This window comes from Meriones unguiculatus, chromosome 5, assembly GCF_030254825.1.
Source record: "Meriones unguiculatus strain TT.TT164.6M chromosome 5, Bangor_MerUng_6.1, whole genome shotgun sequence".
Taxonomy (NCBI): Eukaryota; Metazoa; Chordata; class Mammalia; order Rodentia; family Muridae; genus Meriones; species Meriones unguiculatus.
The window spans coordinates 111,192,548-111,215,361 of NC_083353.1; the positions used below are offsets into that span (position 1 = coordinate 111,192,548).

Below are 22,814 nucleotides of genomic sequence, written 5' to 3' on the forward strand. Positions count from 1 at the left end.
TGAACTCACAGAGATCTGCCTGCCTCTGCCTCCCCGACTGCTGGGATTACAGGCGTGAGCCACTGCACCAGGCTAACCTTAAGTCTCTGATCCTCCTGACTCTCCCTCCCAAATACTGAAATGAAAAGTGTGCTCTACCAGAAATGCTTAGGTTGTTTCTTCCCGGGATCATTTCTTGAGACAACACAGTTTCTACGCGTACACAGAGAGCCTTGAATAACGAGTCAGTTTTTTATTCCTGGTTCTCCAGGCTGTCTGGGTTCGGCAGCCATATTGGATACATGCCTGTATTTCATACTGTGAAGTACAGCTCTGAGCAGATCAGTGCTGGGTGCCTCATCGGTTTTTAGGAGATATAAGTAAACTGAACTAAGTCATATTACTCAAAGACAGTCTTGACCATTTCTTTTTTTTTTTTTTTTTTTTTCACTGAAAATTGGCCTCATACTTTCGGGTTTTCTGTTCCTTTGGTTTGTTTGTCTCTGTGGAACTGGGATTAGTCCTAACGCCTTGAGCATGTGCCTCCTGTGCTCTGGCACAGAGCTGCATCCTAGGCCCCTAAGGAGAGCCCTAAATTCTTCACAATAACCTCAGCTTTGTTGTGATTCTAGTAATAAAATTCTGGAACTCTGCCATTATGCAATCATCCCCACTGGGTGGCTGTGCTCTAGGGATCAGAATGTAGGGTTTATCCTGTGGGCTTGAGCCCCATTGAAACAAACAAGCCAAAAACAAAACAACAGCAACAACAAAAAACTATTGAAACAGGTATCTAAGCTTGAAAGAAAAGAAAGGGTCTTAACTGGGTAATGATGGTACACGCCTGTATTCACAGAACTCTGGGAGGCAGAGACAGGCAGATCTCTGAGTTTGAGACCAGCCTGGTCTACAGAGTGAATTCCAGGACAGCCAAGGTGACACAGAAAAACCCTATCTCAAAAAAGAAAGAAAGAAAGAAAGAAAGAGAGAGAGAGAGAGAGAGAGAGAAAGAAAGAAAGAAGGAAGGAAGGAAGAAAAGGAAAGAAAGAAAAAGAAAGAGAAAGAAAGAAGAAGAAAGAAAGGAAGGAAGGAAGGAAGAAAGAAAGAAAGAAAGAAAGAAAGAAAGAAAGAAAGAAAGAAAGAAAGAAAGAAAAAGGAAGGGGCTTGAAGATGGCTCAGCCATGAAGAAAACATAGTTGCTCATGCAGGAAAACCCCAGTTCAGTTCCCAATACCACATCAGTAGACTCTCAGCTGTTTCTTTAAAACAAACAAACAAACAAAGCCTTTATGTTTAACTACTTGGGTGTCTGCCTGGGAGTAAGGTCCAGATGAGGGCAGATGCCTTTGGAGCCCAGAGGCGTCAAATCCCCTGGACCTGGAGTTATAAATGGTGGTGAGCTGCCTGATTTGAGTGTTAGGAAGTGAACGTGGGTCCTCTGCCAGAGGCTTAATCGTGGAACTACCTCTCCAGTGCCTCATTCACTCACTCATTTATTTATGTATTTATTTCTTACTTTCTGAGACAGCTTTTCTGTGTAGTCCTGGTTGTCCTGGGACTAACTACGTAGACCAGGCTGGGCTCAAACAGGGAGATCCTACTGCCTCTGCCTCCCAAGTGCTGGGATTAAAACATGAGCCTGGCTTATTTATTTTTGAGACAAAGTTTTATATAAACCGGGAGGGAGGATGACCTTAAACTTCTTACGTCTCCAGCTGAGGATGACCTTGGACTCCCAATCCTAACCTCCCTGCCTTCTAAATTGCTGGGACTTCAGTCAGATATACACCGCCATGCCTGAGTGTATGAAACTGACATTTTTAAACATGCATTGAGTTTTCTGCATTGGCCAGCTGTGGTGGCATGCAGGCCTTTAATCCCAACACTTTTGTGGCAGAGGCACTTCCAAGCATTCAGGTGGTACACATTCACACACATAAACTAATCTAATACATATCTATCTATCTATATCATCTATCTATCCAAAAGCCATTGGGGATGATGCCCAATGTCAAACTCTGGGCTACGTGTGCACTTATACATTTGTTTACCCACATACATATGTATTCACTCATGTGCACTCCATACATGTACGCACGTATAAACATGTACCTACACGTGAACATGAGCACAATACACTTTGACAACCATAATTCCCACAAATAAATAAAATGAAATAAATCACATCAACAACTGTTTGTCTCTGGGTTGCCTTTAATACTGAGGATTAAATCCGGGGTGTTATGTCTCCTAAGTAGGGTCTGCAACTGTTCTACATCTGCAGACCCTCAAAATCAGTTTATGCCGTTCTCTTGCATAAAAATTGAATACGGTGGCCTCCTGGGATGTTTCAGGACGAGCTTCACTGAACCGGACAGGGAAGGCCCCACATGCTCTGACCTCTTCCACCACAACGAACAAAAACAGGCCTGACCAGGCGCTCTGAACTCCTTGGCTCTTTTGTGTGTGGTGCCTCTTTGCTTCTGCCCATGTCCGGCAGGCAGAGCAGCCTTCAAGCTCCCATGGGGTACCAATCGCCCGTCTGGCCAGCATGTTCTGAAGTCGGAGTTTAACATGGACAGCCTTCGTCTGTGTTCTTAGTACATCCTGCCTGCTAGCACATGCTAACCCCCGACTTAGTGTTTGCTTTTTGCTGGCCTTTAACTGCAGGAGGTCATGAGCTCTGGTTTATTGAACGCCTTGCTGAACACTCTGAGAAGCATAGAAAAAGCCTTTGGGCTGGGTGATGGTGGCGCATGCCTTTGATCCTGGAGCTCGGGAGGCAGAGGCAGGCAGATCTTTGAGTTTGAGGCTAGCCTGGTCTACATAGTGCGTTCCAGGAAAGCCAAGGCTATACAGAGAAAACTTGTCCCAACAAAACAAAAGAAAACAAACAGAAAAGCTTGGCTAAATGGTTTTAGTTTTGTTTGGTTTGATTTCAGCATGGTTTAGCACTGCTTTCGGTGCTGCGACCACGATAATGAACAATTCAGGGCTGGGGGTAGGTGTGTCCATGATTCAGCATTGACGTGTGTAAGGCCTAGTTAGTGTCCAATCTCCAGCACTGTGGAAACAAAGCGCACAGAACACCAAAAGTCTTGCTGTGAAAAAAACGAACAGATGAGTAGCACATAAACGTACTTGGATAAAGAAGTATTTTCAGAATGGCAATGACTGGAGTCCTCACAGCAGACAGAAGAGGAAATAATGCTTTGGGTTGCATCTTGTCTAGCCTGGGCTAGTTTTAGACTTGCTTATAGGCAAGGTTGACCTTGAACTTCTGATTCCCCCAGCTTCTACCTCCCCTGGCCTGGCACACCTCCCCTCCCCCCCCCGGCGGGCTGAGATTACAGTGACTGTGTCCAGTTTTATGGGGTGCAGGTGATCAAACCCAGGTTTTCCTGTGTGCTGGGCAAGTGATCTAACAACTGAGCTGAAGCCCCAGCCCCCTTATCTTGCTTTTCAATGAAAGACAGGTGAGCTGAATTTACAACAAAGCAGGTTTTCTCTCCCTGTAGAAGATTCTTTGGATGATTAAAATTGATCAGATCTCAAGCAGCTAGCTCACACAGTCGTGGCTCATCATCCCTGTAGCTGGGAAGGAGATCAGGGGCTGGCCAAAGGCCCCCAGGTGTGTCCTCTGAGGGGGGTGGCTGACCTTTCAGCATCCAGACCAGGGAGTCAGAAGGCATGTCAAAATGTCATCCTGTTCAGTGCCCCCTCCCCCTGGCCATACTTGGCACAATGGCGGTCTTTATCTCCATAATACCTCTGTTTCAGTGATTTAATGCTCAGCCCTGTTCCTTTCCACTTTTTTTCTCTTTCCATCACCAGCCCCACTACTTATACCTAGAAGCTTCACTCAGAGGCATCTTACCTCAGCTTCTTGGCCCAGCACTAACAACCCAAGCAGAGTTAATTCCCAGCAATGATGAGCAAAGAGAAGACGGGTAGATACTTCATCGTGGGCCTGGATGACAGAATTTCCGGCAGTTGGGAATCATCCTTTTCTCTCAAGACCATCAGCTGACTAGAAAAACCAACAATGGAGAAATTAATCTAGTATTCCTTAGTATCATTTTATAGCTAGTGGAAGGTAGTGAGACGTCAATAACTGCCCAAAAATTTGGTATTTAGGTGAGTACCACAGTAGGCCGGGTGTCACTTGTGCCAAAGCCCAGATAATCAGTGCATAACCACCAACGAACCATGCAAGGTTTCTTTCTTACCTTAGTTTTGGTTTGTTTGGTTTGTTTTTTTTTTTTCAAGACAGGGTTTCTCTGTGTAGCTCTTGCTGTGTTGGAACTTAACCTTGAAGACCAGGCTGGCCTCGAACTCTCAGCGATCTGCCTGCCTCTGCCTCTTGAGCGCTTGAATTAAAGGTGTGCTCACTGAGCAACCAACCCTTCTGTCTCTTCTTTTTCTAATGATGATGATGGTGATGATGATAATTTTATTACTTCTTTGAAAATTTCATACAGTGTACTTTGAACACATTTAATCTTTTCTCCTGTCCCCCCCTTCTCACCCAACTTTGAGTTTGCTTTTTTTTTTTTCTTTCTCCATCAGGTCCAGTTTGTGTTGCTCAGCTGGGTTTGGGGATTGGGTGCCTGCTCTGGTGTGTGGTCCACCCACCAGGGGCCACCTCATTAAAGCTGACTCCCCAGCAGCTCTAAAATGGCAAGAGTCCCTCAGCTAGTGGCTGGATTCCATGCCCACCCTCCACACTCTATAATGGTATTTTGTCAGTCTGAGATTGTAGGTCTGGTACATGCTGCCATGTCACTTAGTTCATGTGTATGTGCCCTGCCATGTCTGGGAAACACTTTCCTTGAGGTTTTCCCCGTCTCTGGCTTTCACAATCTGTCCTTTCTTGGGGTGTGATATGTCTGAATTAGGGATGAGCACTTTCTTTTGTTCTCTCCACATTGGCCAGTGGAGGGGTCCCAGCTAATAGCAATCTACTGCAAGAAGAAGGTTTTGTTTTGTTTGAGACAGGGTCTCATGGGTTCCTTGGAATTTGGTATGTTGGTGAAGATGTGCTTGCAGTTCTCATTCTCCTGCCTCCAGCTCCTGAGTGCTGGGATTCCAGGCCTGAATCAGCAGGCTCAGTGTAGGCTTCTTTCTATTGTTTATTAGTTGAGCCAATGAACACCTGGATGTAAAGAGAAGAACAATAGGAAGGGAGACCTGGAGATATCAAGTCTGAATCCTTGCTTTTCCACAGAAAAGGGCAAGAAATGCTTAGCATGGCTGGGGGGAGGTGTGGCCTCAAGGGTAAGACACAGATCTGGTCTGGGCAGTTCCCAGCACTGCCCAAGACAACGCTTGGTAACTGTGCAGGCTTTCTCATTCATTCAGCCAACGGGCTTCAGTTACAGCCATCTTAGAGAAGCATTTATGGTTTTTCATTCATTTAGTCTGTTGAACAATCACTGGCGACCCTATCAGTGCCTTCCTTGGATGACTCCGTAGCTACACTGGGTGGCCCCGGAAATGCTTCTCTGTGCATTTTGTTCTGGGGTTTGAGGTATACACAGATACTCTGCCTTAGTAAACAGATTGGTAATATCGTTTGTTTTTTGTTTTAATGTGTGTGAGTTTTTGCCTGCTTGTGTGTATGTACACCCACATGTATATGCCCTGTTCCAGAATAAGGTTTAGGATCCCTGGGAATTAGCGTTACAAGACAATGGAGCCACCATGTGGTGCTGGGAATCACATCTAGGTTCTCCCCAAGAGCAGCAAATGTTCTTAATCACTGAGCTATCTCTCTAGCCCCATGAATGCTGCTTTTACAGTTCGCCATCCAACTTGTACCTGGAAAGATTGGTTGCAAAATTAGCTTTCAAATGTGTGCATGGGATGTGCTCTAAAGGCCAAGGGTGAGTTGGCAGCATTTCACAGTTTTTGAGTGATTGCCTGGCACCCTCAAAGTTCTGGGTTCCATCACAAGCACTTAGGAGGCAAAAAACCCCAAAGGGACAAAACTGGCACCCAAAACAGAGAACTTTCAGAGTTCCTAACTTTAGTAGCAAGTACAATGTCTACACGTTTGTGTTTTCAAGTTAATGAAAACATTTGATAATTCCATGCTACGTGGTGATGGCGGTGGCACAGAGCTTTAATCCCAGCACTTGGGAGGCAGAGGCAGGTGTATCTGTGAGTTTGAGGACAGCCTGGTACACAGGGTAAGTTCCAGAGAAACCCTGTCTCAAAAAACAAAAACAAACAAACGAACAAAACCTAAAGTAGTAATAATAAAATAAAGACAAGGAAACTTGGGGCTAGACAGATGGCTCAGCAGTTAAGAACGCTTGCTGCTCTTGCAGAGGACATGGGCTTAGTTTCTGCACTCACATAATAGTTTACAAATATCTGTCATTTCAGTGCCGGGGGATCTGATTCCCTTTCGGCCTCTGTGGGCATCAGGCATGCACGGACATACCCATACAAAATTTGGGTTTTGTTTTTCGAGACAGGGTTTCTCCAGGTAAAGAGAAACCTCCACAATTTGTGCTGGTTACTTTTTTTTTTTTTTAAGTTTCATTTATTATTTATACAACATTCTGCCTGCACACCAGATCTTACTATAGATGGTTATGAACCACCATGTGGTTGCTGGGAATTGAACTCAGGACCTTTAGGAAGGACAGTGAGTGTTCTTAACCTCTGAGCCATCTTTCCAACCCCCTGTGCTGGTTACTTTCTGTCAGCATGACACAAACTATAGTTGGTTAGAAAAAGGCAACTTCAGTGACGAATTTCTTCCACCAGACAGGCCTGTGGGACTTTTGAGACAGGGTTTCTCTATGTAACCCTGTCTGTCCTGGAATTGGATTTGTAGACCAGGCTGGCCTGGAACTCACAGAGATCCACCTGCCTCTGCCTTCCGAGTGTTTGGATTGTTCGGATTAAAGGCCTGTGCTACCATGATCAGTTTAAAATAAAGAAATCTTGCTAGGCGTGGTGGCACACACCTGTTAACCCAACACTCCAGGAGGATCTCTGTGAATTTGAGGATAGCCTGGTTTACAAAGTGAGTCTAAGACAGCCAAGGCTACACAGATAAATCATGTCACTTTGTAGACCAGGCTGCCCTCAAACTCACAGAAATCCACCTGCCTCTGCCTCCCGGAGTGCTGGGATTACAGACGTGGGCCACCACATAATGTGACTTTTAAACTGGCTTCAAATTCATAATGATCTGCCTGCTTCTGTCCCCCAAATGCTGAGATAAAAGGCATGCACCACCACATTCTTTTTTTTTTTTTTTTTTTTTTTTTTCAGACATGGTTTCACTGTGTAGCCCTTGTTGTCCTGGTACTAGCTCTGTAGACCAGCCTATCTTTGAACTCAGATCCGCCTGCCTCTGCCTCGCCAGTGCTGGGACTACAGGTGTGCGCCACCACTGCCAGATGGCTTTGCTCATTTCCATTTTGTGTGTGTCCATGTTCACATGGGAGTGCACTTGCTGGTGTGTGTAAAAGTTGACACTGTGTCTGGCTTTAATGTGGCCGTTGGGTAGGCAACTCAAGCCCTCATATTTGAGTGGCAAATTTACCAGCCGGACCCTCCCTCCAGCCCGTGTTTTAAAGCTCTGAATAGTCAAGCGGATCTCCTACCAACTCACACTCACCTGTGGGGCCTGGAGAGATGATGGCTCCTTGCTTCAGAGACCGTGCCGCCATACCAGGACCCAGTTTCCGTTCCCAGTACCCACGCTGTGTGGCTTGTAACACTTGCACACGAGTGGCAGACAGTTTTACAAACATGTTATGTATATACATATAAAAATAAAACATTCCCACGCACACCAGTCTTCTGAACTCATCCCTAAAAGGAACAGTTAGACTCTTTGGTTTGGTTTTCAGATAGGCTGCCGCTATGTAACCCAAACTGTCCTGGAACTTGAGATCCTGCTGCCTTCATGTAGATTACAGGCACGTGTCACCTTGTTCAGTTTTGTGTTCCTGTTAAGGAAGCACTTTACCAACTGAACTATATTATTTCTAGACTGGATTTTCTTATGTCACCGATGGCTTTAGGACTACAAATGCCACAGATACCAGAGTGACCTCAGTTTATACTGCCAGTTAGACTATTTTGTCAATTCAATGAGAAACTCCTCAAAGCCAGAGACAGAATTTTTTTTTTTTTTTACCTAAATGTATGATTAAATCTTAAACGAAATGCAACAGGGACAACTTGGGCCTGGTTAAGGAGTTTGAGGCCAGATGTATACGACCCTGGACACTTTTGTCAACCAAAGTAACGTGACCTTTAAACTGAGTAGGGATGATCCGAGGCCAAAGGAATGGCACAAGGAGCTAAAATAATTAAAAGGAAAGTTGGAGAAATTAAGAATCACAGCTCCTTTGAGAAGAGATTAGGAGAGAACTCATTAGGATTCACCAGCTTCTGAATGGCACTGGGGATTGAGATGCTACAAAGCTGTTTGACCTGGTGTCAGGAACAAGAGGAGGTGTCATAATGAGACAGGCTTGGGCTGGAGACTCCGGGAATTCAGGGAGGAGTTTCAGAGCGGAGAAGCATAAACAGGGAATAAGCAATGCAGGGCACGAGTCGCTGGCTTTCCAGTGCAGTCTGTAGGAGATGTAGCAGGCAACAAAATCTGATGAGGGGTCTCTTTCATTCTTCTTTGTGCGGAGTGTGGGCTCTAGGGCTTTGTGCGGACATCAGTTTTGAATCAAAGAGGGACACATGGAAGGAAAGACATCCCCAACACCCAGTACTAAGTTTAACAACCTTTAAACCACTCTTTAAACCACTGTGTGTGTGGCGTTAAAGCAGTATTCTAGGGCAGTGGAGGAACCCTTGCCTAGCATGAGTCTAGGCCTTGGATTCTAGGCCTAACAGCATCAAAAGAGACCACAGTTGCCTGTCAGATGTGGCCCGATTTGGGCCAGCCTTGGTGGAGCACACCTTTAATCCAGCATTCAGGAGGCAGAGGCAGGCAGATCTTTGTGGGTTCCAGGCCAGCCTGCTCTACAGAGTGAGTTCCTAGACAGCCAGCACCACATAGAGACATCTTGTTTTGAAAACAAAACAAAACAAAACAAAACAGCATGTACCGCCGAGATCAACCAAAAAAAAAAGGAAAATTTATTTGTAAAAATTGCCAGGCACAATGGCACATGCCTTTAATCCCAGCGCTTGGGAACAGAGATAGGTAGACCACCGTGAGTTCAAGCCAGCCTGGTCTACAGAGTGACTTTTAGGACAGCGAAGGCTACACAGAGAAACCCTGTATCGAAAAACAGCCCCCAACACACACACACACACACATACACACACACACACACACACACACAAATAAATAAAAATAAAATTAAGGTGGTTATTTGTCTTTTTGCTTTTGTAGTGTTATGTTACCCAGGGCCTGGTAGGCAAGTGTTATACATTGGGCCACATCCTTACATATAGGGTTTGTTTTGAGACAGTATCTCATCACGTAGCTCTGAGTGGCCTGTAGCTCACTATGTAGATCAGGCTAGCCTTAAAAATCAGAGCTCTGCCTGCCTCTACCTCCCAAGTACTAGGATTAAAGGCATGTGCCACCATGTCCAGTAACCCTAGGTTTTTCATTTTCTGATGCTTATATTGTTAGATGTAAGCATCAGATAGCATGTGGCAAAATGAGAACAGAGCTGGTAGAGAGATGGAAAGTTTGCCGAGAAGGACCTATAACCTGTCTGGTTGTGTGTGAGCGGGCCTATGCCCGAGAGCAGAAGGGCTGTGGATGGCAGTGGGCCGGCTCTGCACTCAGCGTTCCTCAGTTTCTTGTGGTGTATGCCATCAGGCACACCATCATTAGATAACTGGTGAACGTAGGGAAGCTTTTCTTGAAAAGTCTCGTTGAGAAGAAAAGGCAATGACAAGAGTCAGGTAACTGCAAAATCAACAAGAGAAGGAAAGAAAGGCACAAGGGTTTGGAAAGCGAATCATGCAACGCGAAATGTCTTGTGTAAGAGTACCCGCAACACCCTTAAATTAAGGTGTTTCAGGAGTTACATCAAGGACGGGAGCTTTGAGCACGTCATGCTTAGAAGTCACGTGAGTAGTCTTTCCAGGCAATTGAAAGGCATGATCAAAAGAGGAGGCGAGGCCATCCATCTTGCAGTGGAGTGAACCTGCTTGGCAGCAGGAGAGGATTCCTGGTGGGAAAGGGTGGAGGTGTTAGTGGCAGAAAAAGCTAAAAAGGCAGGTTAAAGCCAAGTTTGGCAGGTCTTCAATAAGCATCTGCCAGATTTGGAACTTTCTCTCAACGATCAAAAGATAAGCCTTTGATTTTTTTAAAATTCATTTTGCATTGTGCATATGTGTGGTGTATATATGATATGTGCTATCACGTGTGCATGCCCCAACTCATGTGTGGAGATCAGAGGACAAAGGTTTTTTTTTTTTTTTTTTTTTAATTTCTCTGAGACAAGGTCTCAAGTAGGCTTGTAAATTGATAAGTAGACCAGCTTAGTGTAATGGTCAGCAGAGCTCTTCCTGAGTGTGGGATTAAAGGCGCGTTTCAACACATCTGGCCTCCAACTCACTTTTTAAGGGAAGGTTTTGCTCTTATAGTTTTTGACTGGCTCCCCAGGCTATCTGGCCCAGAAGTGTCTGAGGAATTCTCTCCGGTTCCCGCCATCTTACCAGTAGGAGTGATGGGATCACAAACACACATTACCACATCTGGCTTTTTCTTTTCTCGTTGGTTCCAGGGATCAAACTCAGGGTGCTTGGCTTGCACAGCCAGGGAACATTTAACCACCCTTATCATTGTATTTTCAGCAAGTGAATAATATGACTGAATTAAATTTAATTAAACTTTTTTTTTTTTTTTTTTTTTGCAGATTAGCAGATCTGGCAGCTCTGACTCAGAGCTGGGCAGGGTTGTGCTACAAAACTACACCTTTAATCCTAGCACTTGGGATGACGGGGCAGGCTGATCTCTGTGTGTTGGAGGGCAGCCTGTTCTAGAAGGCAAGTTCCGGGGTGGCCAGTACTACACAATGAAACTATGTCTTAAAAATTCAAAATAAGTGGGGTATGGTATTGTATACCTGTAATCCCAGCACTATGGCAGAGGCAGGCGGATCTCTATGAGTTCGAGGACAGCCTGGCCTACAAAGTGAGTCCAGGACAGCCAAGGCTACACAGAAAACAAAAACAAAAACAAAACCCTGTCTCGCAAAACAACAATGCAAAATGAGAACAAGAAAACAAAAACCACCCCCATCAGGGTACTGGGGGTTAAAGGCCCTGGCTGATGAGTAGAGTGAGAACTAAGAACTAGAGTGAGACATGGTGTGAGGAAGATGCTAAGCCCGGTGACCAGAGAACAATCAGCACTGTGGCTGCACTCAGAAGCAAGGGCAGATTCAAAGAGGGCAAGTGGTCAGGCATTCACACAGGGGTCCTTATTCTAGATTCCAAATTAGGCCAGGAAACAGGTCTGAAGCAGGTAAGCACCAGGGAAAAGATGAAACAAATATTCAGAGCTGGGACCAGGATCCAGGATCCAGCAATTCCAAGAAGTAGCTGTTCAGTGCCAGTCTAATCCACTGGGTCAGACCTAAGACCCTTTTGTCTCTTTCACTCTGGGGCCTGGATGGGGCCCGACAGTAAGGAGAGGCAGAGGTGTTAACTCTGGGTGGTTAGGAGGGCAGAGACAGGAAGCAGGTCCAAACTGCAGAGCCATGCTGAACATTTACGTAACACAGTGCTCTGTGGCTGATCTGCCTCACATGAACCCATGTGGGATGCTTAAGAAGCCCCTGGCCTCAGAGCACGTCCACTTACAGGAGGTCATGACGGCTGAGGCCCCTGTAAGGGTGAAAGTACAGCACCTCCAGTTTGACATCGGCTGTTGTTTTTAGGACTTCTGACGGTGTGGAGGATGAAAAGGAGAGTTTACAATGGGGGTAAGTGCCTGAAATGAGCATTCAAGTAACCACAGTGATTATGGAGTAGCAAAACCTTTTACCTTTCTGCTTCCTGGTTTTGCTAACTTAGTGCTCCGAGGCTGGCCAGTCATGGCAACTGAGATGCCAGCTAAGGTTAGATGATGAGAAAAGGTAAAGACAGAAGTGAGAAGACGGCCAGGAGAGCAGGGAGGAAGGAGGGAACAGTTGGAACACGGGTGAGAAGAAACGCAACAGCACCCGGGACATGCCCTGGAGCGTGGGCAGAAGACTTGGTTCAAGGGGACACTCTGGAGAGAGCTGGTTGCTAGCTTGCCTTTATGAGACCCTTTTCAGAGGAAAAGGGCATGGGTGCCCGAAGAGCACAGCGGTTCAGAGAAAGCCAAAATGGAGGCTCCAGATCAAGAGCGAGGCCAGCCTGGGCTACAGAGTGGAAACCTCATCACAAACCAAAACGTCCATGGAACACTGCGGGGACATAGTGTGAATTCCACAGAGGCCTGTGGAATCCCACCCCCGCACCTATCCATGAGGGATCTACAGAGTAGCTGAGCTTTAAAGACATTAAAAATACAAACTAAAATAAAATAAAAATAATAAATAAATTAATAAATAAATGAGGGACAGATAGCGTCTAGGGGTTGCTAACTCCCACCTACAGGTCGGTGTGCACGAGGATGAGTAGCTTAAGAGTAGTTGGGTCACAAACGACACACTTCGACCTAGCTTACGCGTTTCAGTGTTCCTAAGTGCCGCCTTACAAAGGCACAAGAGGTTATTCAAAATGACCAGACTAGGTGAGGGAGGAGGCAGGGGGAACTGCCCAGGCAGCTCACGTCTGCATCTCTCGGACAAACTGGCTCCTCACGCTTGCTATTCTCCTGTCCAGGGCCGTGCCTGTCGCTCAGCGAACAGCTACATTGGGGGTGCACGTCAGCGGCGGCGTTTCTCGAGGAGCCGACCGGAGAACCAGCTGGGACGCCCGGCAGGAGAGTGGAAAGTGCCCAAGCGCGATGACCAGGACCAGCCGCGGAGGCTCGGACGCTGCTCTTCCCAACTTCTGGCTTTGGTTTTCGGAGGTGCTTCCCCCCCCTTCCGGTTTAGCAGAATTCCAGCGTCCTGAACGGGCAGTTAACATTTCTAAAGCCCTGGGCCCGGGCCCCCTCCTCCCGGAGCCCATTCCCTCGGCCCCGGGGCTCTTCCCCATCCCCTCCCCCAGGCCCCCCCAGGCCACACTGTGAGTCCCTGCGCCCCGCGGGCCCGGCTCAGGCGGTCGGTCGCAGGGCTCTTAAGTCCTCTCGGGCGTCCGCACGTGTCTGTCCCCGGAGGTGGGGTGGGGGGGACTGCCCTTCCCGCTAGGCCGCTGATTGGTGCCTCTCCCCCCCCCTTCCCGCCACACTCCATCCTCCTCGGTGGCAGCCCAACCGGCCCCGCCACCTTCCTCCCCAGGAGAAGTGGGGCGCTCCCCGGAGTCCCGTTCTCAGGCGGAATAAGAGAGAGAGAGAACAGGTGGAGAGCGCCTCCCGTCCCCCCCCACCCCGGCGTGGACGGCCCCACTCGCCGTCCGGCGGCGCCCCGCACGTGCGCACCCCCGGGGCTCGCCCCGAGCGAGAGCCCCGCCGCCGCCCAGCGGGCCCTTTAAAGGAGGACTCGACCACCGAGGCCACGTGTGGGGGTGGGGGAGAGAGAGACCCCCCCTTATTGTCTCCCGTCACCCAAGTCGCCTAAACCCCCCCACCCCATCCCCCGGCCTCGGGCACCTGCCCCGCACGGCGCCGCTCCCAGCCGCCCCGCGAGGGCCCACGATCGCGCGCGGGGAGCGGCTCTCCCCCCCCCCCCGCCCCCGGATCCCGCGTCACCCGCGGCCCCTCCCGGGGCGCAGCGGGCCCGCTCCCCTCCCCCTCCGAGCGCAGCTGTCCGCGGCCCGGGTGGGGGCGGGGTTGTTGTTGTGGTGCGCGCCGGCCCCGCCCCCTCCTCGTGGGCGGCCCCTCCCCCAGGCCTCGGCCTGGCCCCCCTCCCCACCCCACTCCCCCCCGCCACCCCCAGCCCCATCTGTTTTCCCCGGCGCTTGAGTGGATTATATTGTACGGGACCCGGGGGGCGGCCGCACGGGCCGCGGCGGGACGGGGCGAGCGCGCGGCCCCCGGCGGCTGCCCGAGCAGCGGCCGCTTGAGCGACTCGGCCCGCCGCTCCCCCCCCACCCCCGCCCGCCCGGCGCGCCGGAGCCTCACAGCCCGAGCTCACGCCGAGCGGCGGGAGAAGAGGCGCTTGCGGGAGTCGGAGCGAGCGAGCGGGCGGGCGGGCGAGCGAGCGAGCGCGGCGGGGAGATGTGCCCGGAGGAAGGCGGCGCGGCCGGGCTGGGCGAGCTCCGCTCCTGGTGGGAAGTCCCGGCCATCGCGCACTTCTGCTCGCTCTTTCGCACGGCGTTCCGCCTGCCCGACTTCGAGATCGAGGTGAGTGGCCGCGGCGCTGCGCCCCTCCGCGGGCACGAGGCTGGCGGCACCCCGGCGCCCCGCGCGCCCTCGCCCGCTTTTGTCGGCGCGGGACCCGGGGGGGCTCTCCCGGGACGCCTCGGGCCCGGCCTGGGGGCGCGGGGGGCTCGGGGCCCGCGGGCACCGGGACGGGGTGCGGGGGGCCCCCCGCGGCGGCCGGGAGGGAGCGGCCCCGGGGCTGGGCCGGCGGGGCTCGGGGGTCGGGGCGCGCTCGGCCGACCCGCCGAGGCCCGTAACTCTCGGGCGCTTCCAGTCAACTTCGGGCAGGCGCGGGATGGGGCCTGGGCTGGCGCTCTCGGGGGAGCGCCCGGGGCGCCGCGGCTGTGTGTGGAGGGAAAGTTTGGGGTCCCCCTCCCTCCTCCGAGGAGCGCGCAGCCTCCGCATTCGGGGAGCTCGCTCGCTCGCTCTCTCGTCCTCTCTCTCTCCGGAGTCGATCTCGCCACCATTATTCCCCCGGGCGAGCGAGGAGGAACAGGGATGGCTTTCTGGCCAGGCCGAAGGTGCTCTCGGGACCCGAGGCTTTGTGAGACCTGGACAGAGATCGGAGGGTCCCAGCGGCGAGGAAGGTGGCGGGAATGCGGGAAACGGTCCGGAGCAGCATCCTGACTTTTATTTTTTTGGAAGGCGGCGTGAAATAGGTGATTGGCTGGCAGGTTGCGTTGCTTTCTCTTCTGTGGTCGTCAGTGTGGTGACTTAGCCACCTTCTTCCTTGGGACAAAGGTACACGGAACTGCTGGTCAGTTGCTGTTTTCAGCTCTGTGGACGGCTTCGCAGTTGAAGTTAAAGCCATTTATTTGGAAGGTCTGGCCGTTGTGGTTGCCCCTCCACCCCCACGAGTCTTGATTTTTTTTTTTTTTTTTAATTTGTTGACTCCTGAGGTCTTTGCCCACCTTTATTTTTAAGTCCGTTGTGTTTGCAGAAATATCACTGGCTTCTGCTATGAATGAAGCGTGGGAACTTCTGTTGCAGAGTTAATGAAATCGGAAAATTAAAACGATCAAAGGGCTAGGTTAGGAGAACGAAGAGGAATGCAGTCTGAAGCTGGGGCCACTCGTTGGCTTTTGGAGGTACTTTTAAAACAATGTGAATAGGTTGGTTGGTAGGGTTCTCCAGGCTGTGGGCTTCTCCAGGTTTTAGGGAAATGTAACTTGTGGATTTCACACAACCTCAGCGCGTTTGTTTACAAAGTTTGAACGTGATGTAACGAACATTTTTGTGATTTGATTTTGTAATGAACTAGGACTGCAGAGATGAACAATTTAAGGAATCTTACGGGGGAAGAGATGCTTAAAGATTCTGACGTCCTGCGTTTCCTTGTCGTTGGTTTGAAATCCTGAGTAGTCTTAATTAAATCCTTCTGTTCAAAATGGTGGCTGCCGTGTGTGTGTTTGTGTAGGGGTGTTGCTTGTGACAGTGCCATCTTGGGTGCTGGTAAACTTGTCCCCAGCTCGTTTTCCTTTATCAAGAGAAAGTAAATTGACTGAAGAACAGTACTGTTGGGGAAAATGCCAGCTTTCTAAGTCCTTGTATTCCCATTTTGTTAGTGGAAAAGTAGAGGAAACTCATTTTGCCTTAATTATACTCAAAATACTTAAGAGTAACCTCTGATTTCTATGCTAAGTTGTAAATCTTGGGTTTCTTGGTATTGGGTGAAGCCTGATTCCTCTAGGAAATGTGAGCTGTTACTGTCCTTTCCATGTCTACTTGACATGGTGTCTTTTTATTCTAGTGGTTAAGAAAAAATTGTGTGGGTGTGCAAGTGTCAGCGCGCTTGGGGAGGCCAGAGGGACAATGTGAGGAATTGGTTCTCCCCCTTCCCTGGTGAGAGCCTCAAGAATCAGGTTGTCAGGCCTGGCACCATTTCCTTCACAGGGATCCATCTCTTCTAAGCGTTTTTGGAAGAGACACTTCTGTCCGTTAATGTACATACTTCAGATACCACCCTTTTCTCCCCTCCTATGGAGATGATGATAAAAGTGTGTTATAAATGATAATGCTTTTTCCCTCTTGAAGCTCCAGTATTTAATTAAGGGTTTTGAGTAGTTACTAAACGTTGAATTATCTGAAATTCTAATTCTCTAAGAAATTTGACTCTGATCCATCAACAATGAAGAATTTCCCAAAGACCCCGTCAGTGAATGTGTTTATTTATTTATTTATTTTTAAAACAACAACTAGTTTATTGGTTAGCCCGTGCAGTGCAGTGTAAAAACACCCCAGTGCTGAGCTTGAATGTACCTGGTGGACACATGGGAAGACCACATAGTCTCAATTACACCTTGAAAAACTATAAACAAGCAATGGTCAAAGTTAGACCTTTAGGAAGCCAGTTTCCAGTCATGTGAAAAATCCCATTTTACCCCTTTTTCTAGTCTGAATCCTTGGGTGCATAGAAAATTTAGGAAGCCGAATCTTTAAGGAGCTGGTTTCTGTTCCAGGTGAAGCAGACTCTCAGCTGGGTGAAAGGCTCCAGGATTCTTGCTGCTGTTCTGTAAGAGGCCAACACCTCCCACCTAGAGAGCAGGTCTCTGTGCAGTATGGGTGGTTTTGTTTTTTCACGGAGAGAGATTTTTGTGCTCTCTTAACCTTAAACTGATTCTTTCTTCGGAAGTGTCAACATACTTTTCGGTGTGTTGTGCTGTGTATTGAACTCAGGGTGTTCATACATGCTAGGTAGGCACTGTACCACAGTCTTTCCCAGCCCCTTTCTTCTTCTTCCATCTTCTTTTCTTTCTTTCTTTTTTTTTTTTTTGAGACAAGGGTTTCACTATTTAGCTGTGGCTGGCCTGAAACTCACTATGTAGACCAGGCTGGCCTCCAGTTCGCAGAGATCCTCTGCCTGTGTCTCCCAAGAACCCTGCATTTTTTGCTTTTCATTTTAAGGTAAGCTTAAACACTTGTGTGTTGCTGCCCCAAAATAAATGTTCTCAAACAATCCTAACAAAAATCTAAGGGTATAATAATAAATAACCCTTATAACAACTAATATAATAACCTAATAACAACTTTCAGTTGTTCAGATTCTTTGTTCACGGGAGGAGTGTAGCTCGGAGTTGAGCACTTGCTGGAATACCCAAAGTTTGCCATACTTTTCCTTCCTGGTTTTAAAAAAACATACGAATATTACACAAAGCTTAATTTTTAACAAAATACAGATAAATGAATTGAAATAAGTAAGTCTTCAATGGGGGGGGCAGCTAAAATTGTACCCTGACACTTGGGTAAAAGTCTTCTGTTAACATATTTAGAAATTCCTATTTTCCTAATAGGTTTGTGTTGTAGATCAGGTGTTACTTTTAGTTTTCTGAAGAGACTAAGGTTTAGTTAGGCATTAATAGATTAAAGACGCTGCCTTCAGTAGTTACCATTGAACACTTACTGTGTTTGGGGTGTTTTGGTGTAATGGAACTAAACCCAGGGTTTTAATATGCTAGGCATTGAGCTACAACCCTAGCTTTTCTTTTTCCTTTTTCTTTTTTAAATGTTTATTTATTACGTATACAATGTTCTCTCTGCATGTACACCTGCACGCCAGAAGAGGGCACCAGATCTGATGGTTGTGAGCCACCATGTGGTTGCTGGGAATTGAACTCAGGACCTCTGGAAGAGCAGCCAGTGCTCCTAACCTCTGAGCCATCTCTTGGACACCCCCCCCCCCCAGAGTCTCTCTTAGAGCTAGGGTTGGTGAGTAAGTAGCTAAGCAAGCAAGCCTTCAATCTTACCTCCGCTTCCTTAGTAGTTTGGGTTATAGGCATGACCATTTATTCATCAAAGGAGCTCATACTTTGGCCCTTTTTGGCCACTTTACCCAATAGAATCCAGTTCCATATGATTTAGCTAAAGCTACGTACTTTGCATTTAATATTGTAGTGGATTAGGTTAGTTGTTTTTCCCTGATTTGAAACTAAGAAAGATACATCTAGTACTTGTTTCAAGTTGAAATAAGGCAATGGAAGGCAATGATTTTCCATAACTTCATAGAGCAGCAGTTCTTTGGGGGTTTGTTGAATGACCCTTTCAGCGAGGTTGCCTGAGACCATCAGAAAATGCAGATTATTATTCTTAACGGCAAAATTACAGTTATGAGGTAGCAACAGTTTTTTAAAAAAATTTTTATTGTATTGGTTTTGCGTGTATGTGTCTGTGTGAGGGAGTACGATCCCCAGAAACTGGAGTTAAAGACAGTTGTGAACCTGGATCCTCTCTGGAAGAGCAACCAGTGCTTTTAACCCCTGAGTCATCGCTCCAGCCTCAACAAAAATAATTGTGTGGTTGGGGGTCACCACAACATGAACTGTTCTAAAGGGGTTGAAGCATTAGGAAGGTTGAGGAGAGAGAGCGAGAAAGGGGAGAGGAGAGAGAGAGTGAATGAATGTTCATCATGACAGAGCTGGTACAAGGCTGGAGTGGTTAGCCATGTGGATGTGTGGAATGTTTACATGGATTTGAGTGGTTTGTATAGTTGTGACAACCTGATCAAAATTTAAGGAATCTTTCTTAACTGAGATCCTTCCCTGTCCCCTACAGGGTTTCTCTGTGTATCCTTGGCTGTCCTGGAACTCCTGACCAGACTGGCCTTGTACTCATAGAGATCCCCTGACTCAGCCTCCCAAGCGCTGGGATTAAAGGGGTGCACCACGGCTGCTCAGCTTCTTTCCTGAGATTCTTGGTTTTTTAGCCTTAACCTTGCCCACCTTGAGTCTTCTTCCTGTTGGTTGGGTGTGGCTGAAGTCCTGCACTCGGAGGGGTGATGTGGGGCCAGTATGTATAGAGCTTTGTATTTTGTCCTCGGTATTTCTATGTTTCTAGCCCCTTTGTCAAAAGAATGAGCCACAAATTATAATCAATAGAAGTAACAAAACTTCTATGAAGCATAAGTTAGTTTTATCAGCTGTTTTAGGGATGGGTAATAGATTTTGTGTACAGGAACAAAAGTAGTCAGGGTAGGCATTAAACTTAGCACTTTAATCAAATTCTTTTTCTTTCTTGTTCTTGTATTTTGTATTTTGAGCCAGGGTTTCTCTATGTAGCCCTGGCTATCCTGGAACTTACTTTGTAGATCAGGCTGGCCTCAAACTTAGACATCTACATGCTCCTTTATTACTGAATGCCACGGGACTAAAGGCCTGCCCCACCACTGCCTAGCTTTTTTATTTTACTTTTGAGACAAGGTTGATTTTACTCTGTAACTCAGGCTGCCTTAGAACTTAGTACAGTTCTCTTGCCTTCGCCTCCAGAGTGCTGTGTTATGTGAGTCCCCTTGCCTGCAGGAGATCATTTTTAAACCCTCTGAAGTAAAGAGAGTCAAGTTAAGGTAATAATTTCTTTTTCTTTTTTACTCAGCTTACACATTTAATCAGAGATTTTGGCAACCTCAGGGTTGTCAGTCCATTCACTATCTTCCCTGGTGCAGCATTCTCCTGCACCAGTGCAGCTACAGCAGCATTTATTCAGCTTCAGTCCCGCTTGCAGAAGACAGTTTCTTTCTGATTGTTTGTCCATGGATGTCAGTCGTGCTATGTTCTGGTCTAGACTCTTATTATTGGTGGGCTTCGGGATCTTTCTGTCTGGCTTAGTCACAGGACCACGAAGCACATGTTAAGGTAATAATTTCTATTGACATGTTTATGAAGCATCTGTGTGCTAGGCAGAGCACTATCTGGTAAAGGTACAGCTATGTGTGTAACCCAAAAATACCTGCCGTCTGGGTGGATGCCTCAGTGGATAAAGGAGTTTCCTGTCAAGCTTGAAGACCTGAATTTTATACCTTGGGCCAACATGGTAGATAGGAGGAGAGCACTGACCCTTTCAGGTTTTCCTCTGACCTCCACACGTGTGCACATACACGAAGTAAATAATAAATATTAGTCTAGTTTTCTGAGACAGGCTTTTTCTGTTTAGTCCTGGTCTTCCTGGAACTCACTATGTAGACCAGGCTGTCTTCCGCCTCCCAAGTGCTGTGATTAAAGGTGTGTACCACCATGCCCAGCCAACACAAAATAAAAGTAAAGTTTCAAAAGTGCCTGCCCACTTCTTAATGGACAAAATAGAAATGATGCAGTCGAGGGAGGCTTGCTAACGGTCATGCTGAGTGATAGCTACTTGAGCTTGAGAGAGGGAGAGGGATGGCTTGCTGAGAGCCTTTGAGTGGAACTAAGGCAAATGTCTTAAAATGCTTTAGAGATGGGACTGCATGCCTTTAATTCCAGCACTCTGGAGCATAGCACTCTTTGAATTCAAGGCCAGCCTGGGCTACATAAGCCAGCCAGGACTATGGAAGACCCAGTCTCAAAAACAGACGCAAAAGACAGTTCAAAAAATTACTCCTTGTTTTTATGCGTATAGGTGTTTTGCCTGTGTGCAGGCATGTCTCTGTCCGGTGCCTGCAGATGTCAGAAGACCATGTAGGATCCTCTGAGGATGGAGCAGAAGGCTGCAAGCCAGCATGTGGGTGCTTGGAATTGAACCTGGGTTCTCTGGAAGAACAGCAAGTAGTCTTAACCACTGTGTATCTCTCCAGCCTCAGCAGAAAGAAGCAAAACAAGTTTAAAAAATGATTTAAGATTTTGTGTGTGTATGTGTGTGTTTTCATACTACGTACTAGTGTATTTAATGTAAAACATATACTTCGGGGCTGGAGAGATGGCTCAACGGTTAAGAGCACTGGCTTTTCTTCCAGAGGACCCGGGTTCAGTTCTCAGCACCCACATGGTAGTTCACAACTGTCCGTAACTCCTGTTTCAGGGGATCTGACACCCTTATGCAGACATACATGCGGTCAAACACCAATGTACATTAAAAAAAAATGTACTGTGTATCCCAGGGTGGCCTAGAACTTGTAGCTGTCATCCGTTACAGTTGTGTATTATTTTGGTCTAAAGAAGTTCCTCTTCCTTACCCTCCCCAGTGTTTCTCTGTGCAGCTTTCAGAAGATTTTTTTTTTTTTTTGTAAACATCTTTCCATCTTTGGAAGAGTCAGAATCCCCCTTTCTGTGTAGAGGGAAAAGGAGGACAGGATGTGAGTTGTAGAAGGGCAAATCCACAATGCAATTTGGGTCCTGTTTATGCCAGCATTTTAACAGGGAAGGCTTCCTAACTTCCTGCGCACCCCCCAACCCCTCAACCCCCTGCTTTTTTTTTTTTAATACCACAGGGAGCTTCAGAGAAGTGGGGACCCCTACAGTTACACAGTTAAACAGTTTCTTGTTCCTGAAGGGCACTCCATGTTGATTTGGTATTTGGCTTGCCTTCTAACTTGAGCTTTGCTTCATTTTCTGGAGCATAGGAAAGCCTAAAATTCAACTTGGGTAGTAAAGCCCTTGATAGCAAAGTCCTTTTTTTATTTTTTTTTATTTTTTTCTTTCTTTCTTTCTTTCTTTTTTGTTTTCAGATTTATGGAAAACAACTGCAGATTTAAATGGCTCTGTGTGGTGTTTAGAAATTCATCCCGACTGTAGGCTGAATGACCTGCAGGTTGGAGAGACTGCTGAATCCAGAAGCTTCAGCATTTCCTTGGTGTCAGGGTCTGCCTCAGTGATCTGATTCTAGGGCGGAGACCTCAGGAGCATGCTTAGCTCTCCCCTCTCCTCGAACACGCACTTGTTGGAGTAATAGCTCTTGATGATGGCTGGGTTGCCTTCAGGTGCTAACGCAGCCCATGTGGTAAAGGCGATAGCAAAGTCTTAAGGTGGCCTTCCTGTGGTGTTAAGGATCCAGAGTGAGGAGTTCTGGCAGAGGGTTGAAAACCACCAATGAAGAGAAAAGTGCAGTGTGTTGATAGTTGCATCTACAGCCTTCTACAGGCCAAGCCCAGCTCTACTGCTGCATTTCAGTTCCTGAACAAATTTTCAGAAAGCATTAGGCACCCGAGTTGTGGCTCTTACTCACCCTTGACATGAAGTTGTGATCTTAGGAGGATTGCTTTGATTTCAGATTTGTAGCATGGGAATTTCAGATGGTTCCTGCCTATTTCCTAGGAGGGACTGTTTGTGAATATATGCCTGCCTTTAGGTACCATTGAATCATGCAAATAAGTCATCAGTAAGGGTTAGGCTCAAGATTGTTAATCAAATTGTACAAGTTAATTTTTTTTCCTTTTAACCAAATAGAAGCTGCAAATCCATGCTTGCTTGGCATGCCTGTCAATTACATTCTCTTTCTCTTTCACTGGAAACTTACCGGCAAATAAGCTTCTTCGATAGGACCTGAAGGTTGACATCTTCACTATTTCTGTTGTCCTCAGACTGAACTAATGCTTTATGCTTGATATTTGGAGGGATTCTGGAGAATGAATGTCTTGAATTATGTTATTTCTTCTTGTTCTCTTTTTCAAGACAGAGTTTGTCCATATAGTCCTGGATGTCCTGGAACTAGCCTTTTATCTCAGGCTGGCCTTGAGCTCAGA

General features: G+C 47.4%; 1 protein-coding gene and 1 long non-coding RNA gene across 4 annotated transcripts in view; one reads left to right on the forward strand and one right to left on the reverse strand.

Annotated features, from left to right (window-relative positions):
• Positions 1 to 2,186: 2,186 nt before the first annotated feature.
• On the reverse strand, positions 2,187 to 8,126 carry LOC132654273 (uncharacterized). The gene is made up of 3 exons (XR_009591935.1): positions 7,619 to 8,126; positions 3,857 to 5,134; positions 2,187 to 3,043 (listed from the first exon to the last, which is right to left on the reverse strand). It is a non-coding gene; the product is annotated as an uncharacterized LOC132654273 (long non-coding RNA).
• A 5,870-nt stretch (positions 8,127 to 13,996) lies between these two features.
• Positions 13,997 to 22,814, forward strand: part of LOC110546046 (chromatin remodeling regulator CECR2) — a 104,364-nt gene continuing 95,546 nt past the window's right edge. For all 3 annotated transcript variants that reach the window (XM_021632580.2, XM_060384095.1, XM_060384096.1), the window contains exon 1: positions 13,997 to 14,371. In XM_021632580.2, the coding sequence (XP_021488255.1) occupies positions 14,246 to 14,371 (126 nt within the window). In that variant the 5' untranslated portion in view covers positions 13,997 to 14,245. The remainder of the gene's footprint in view (positions 14,372 to 22,814) is intronic.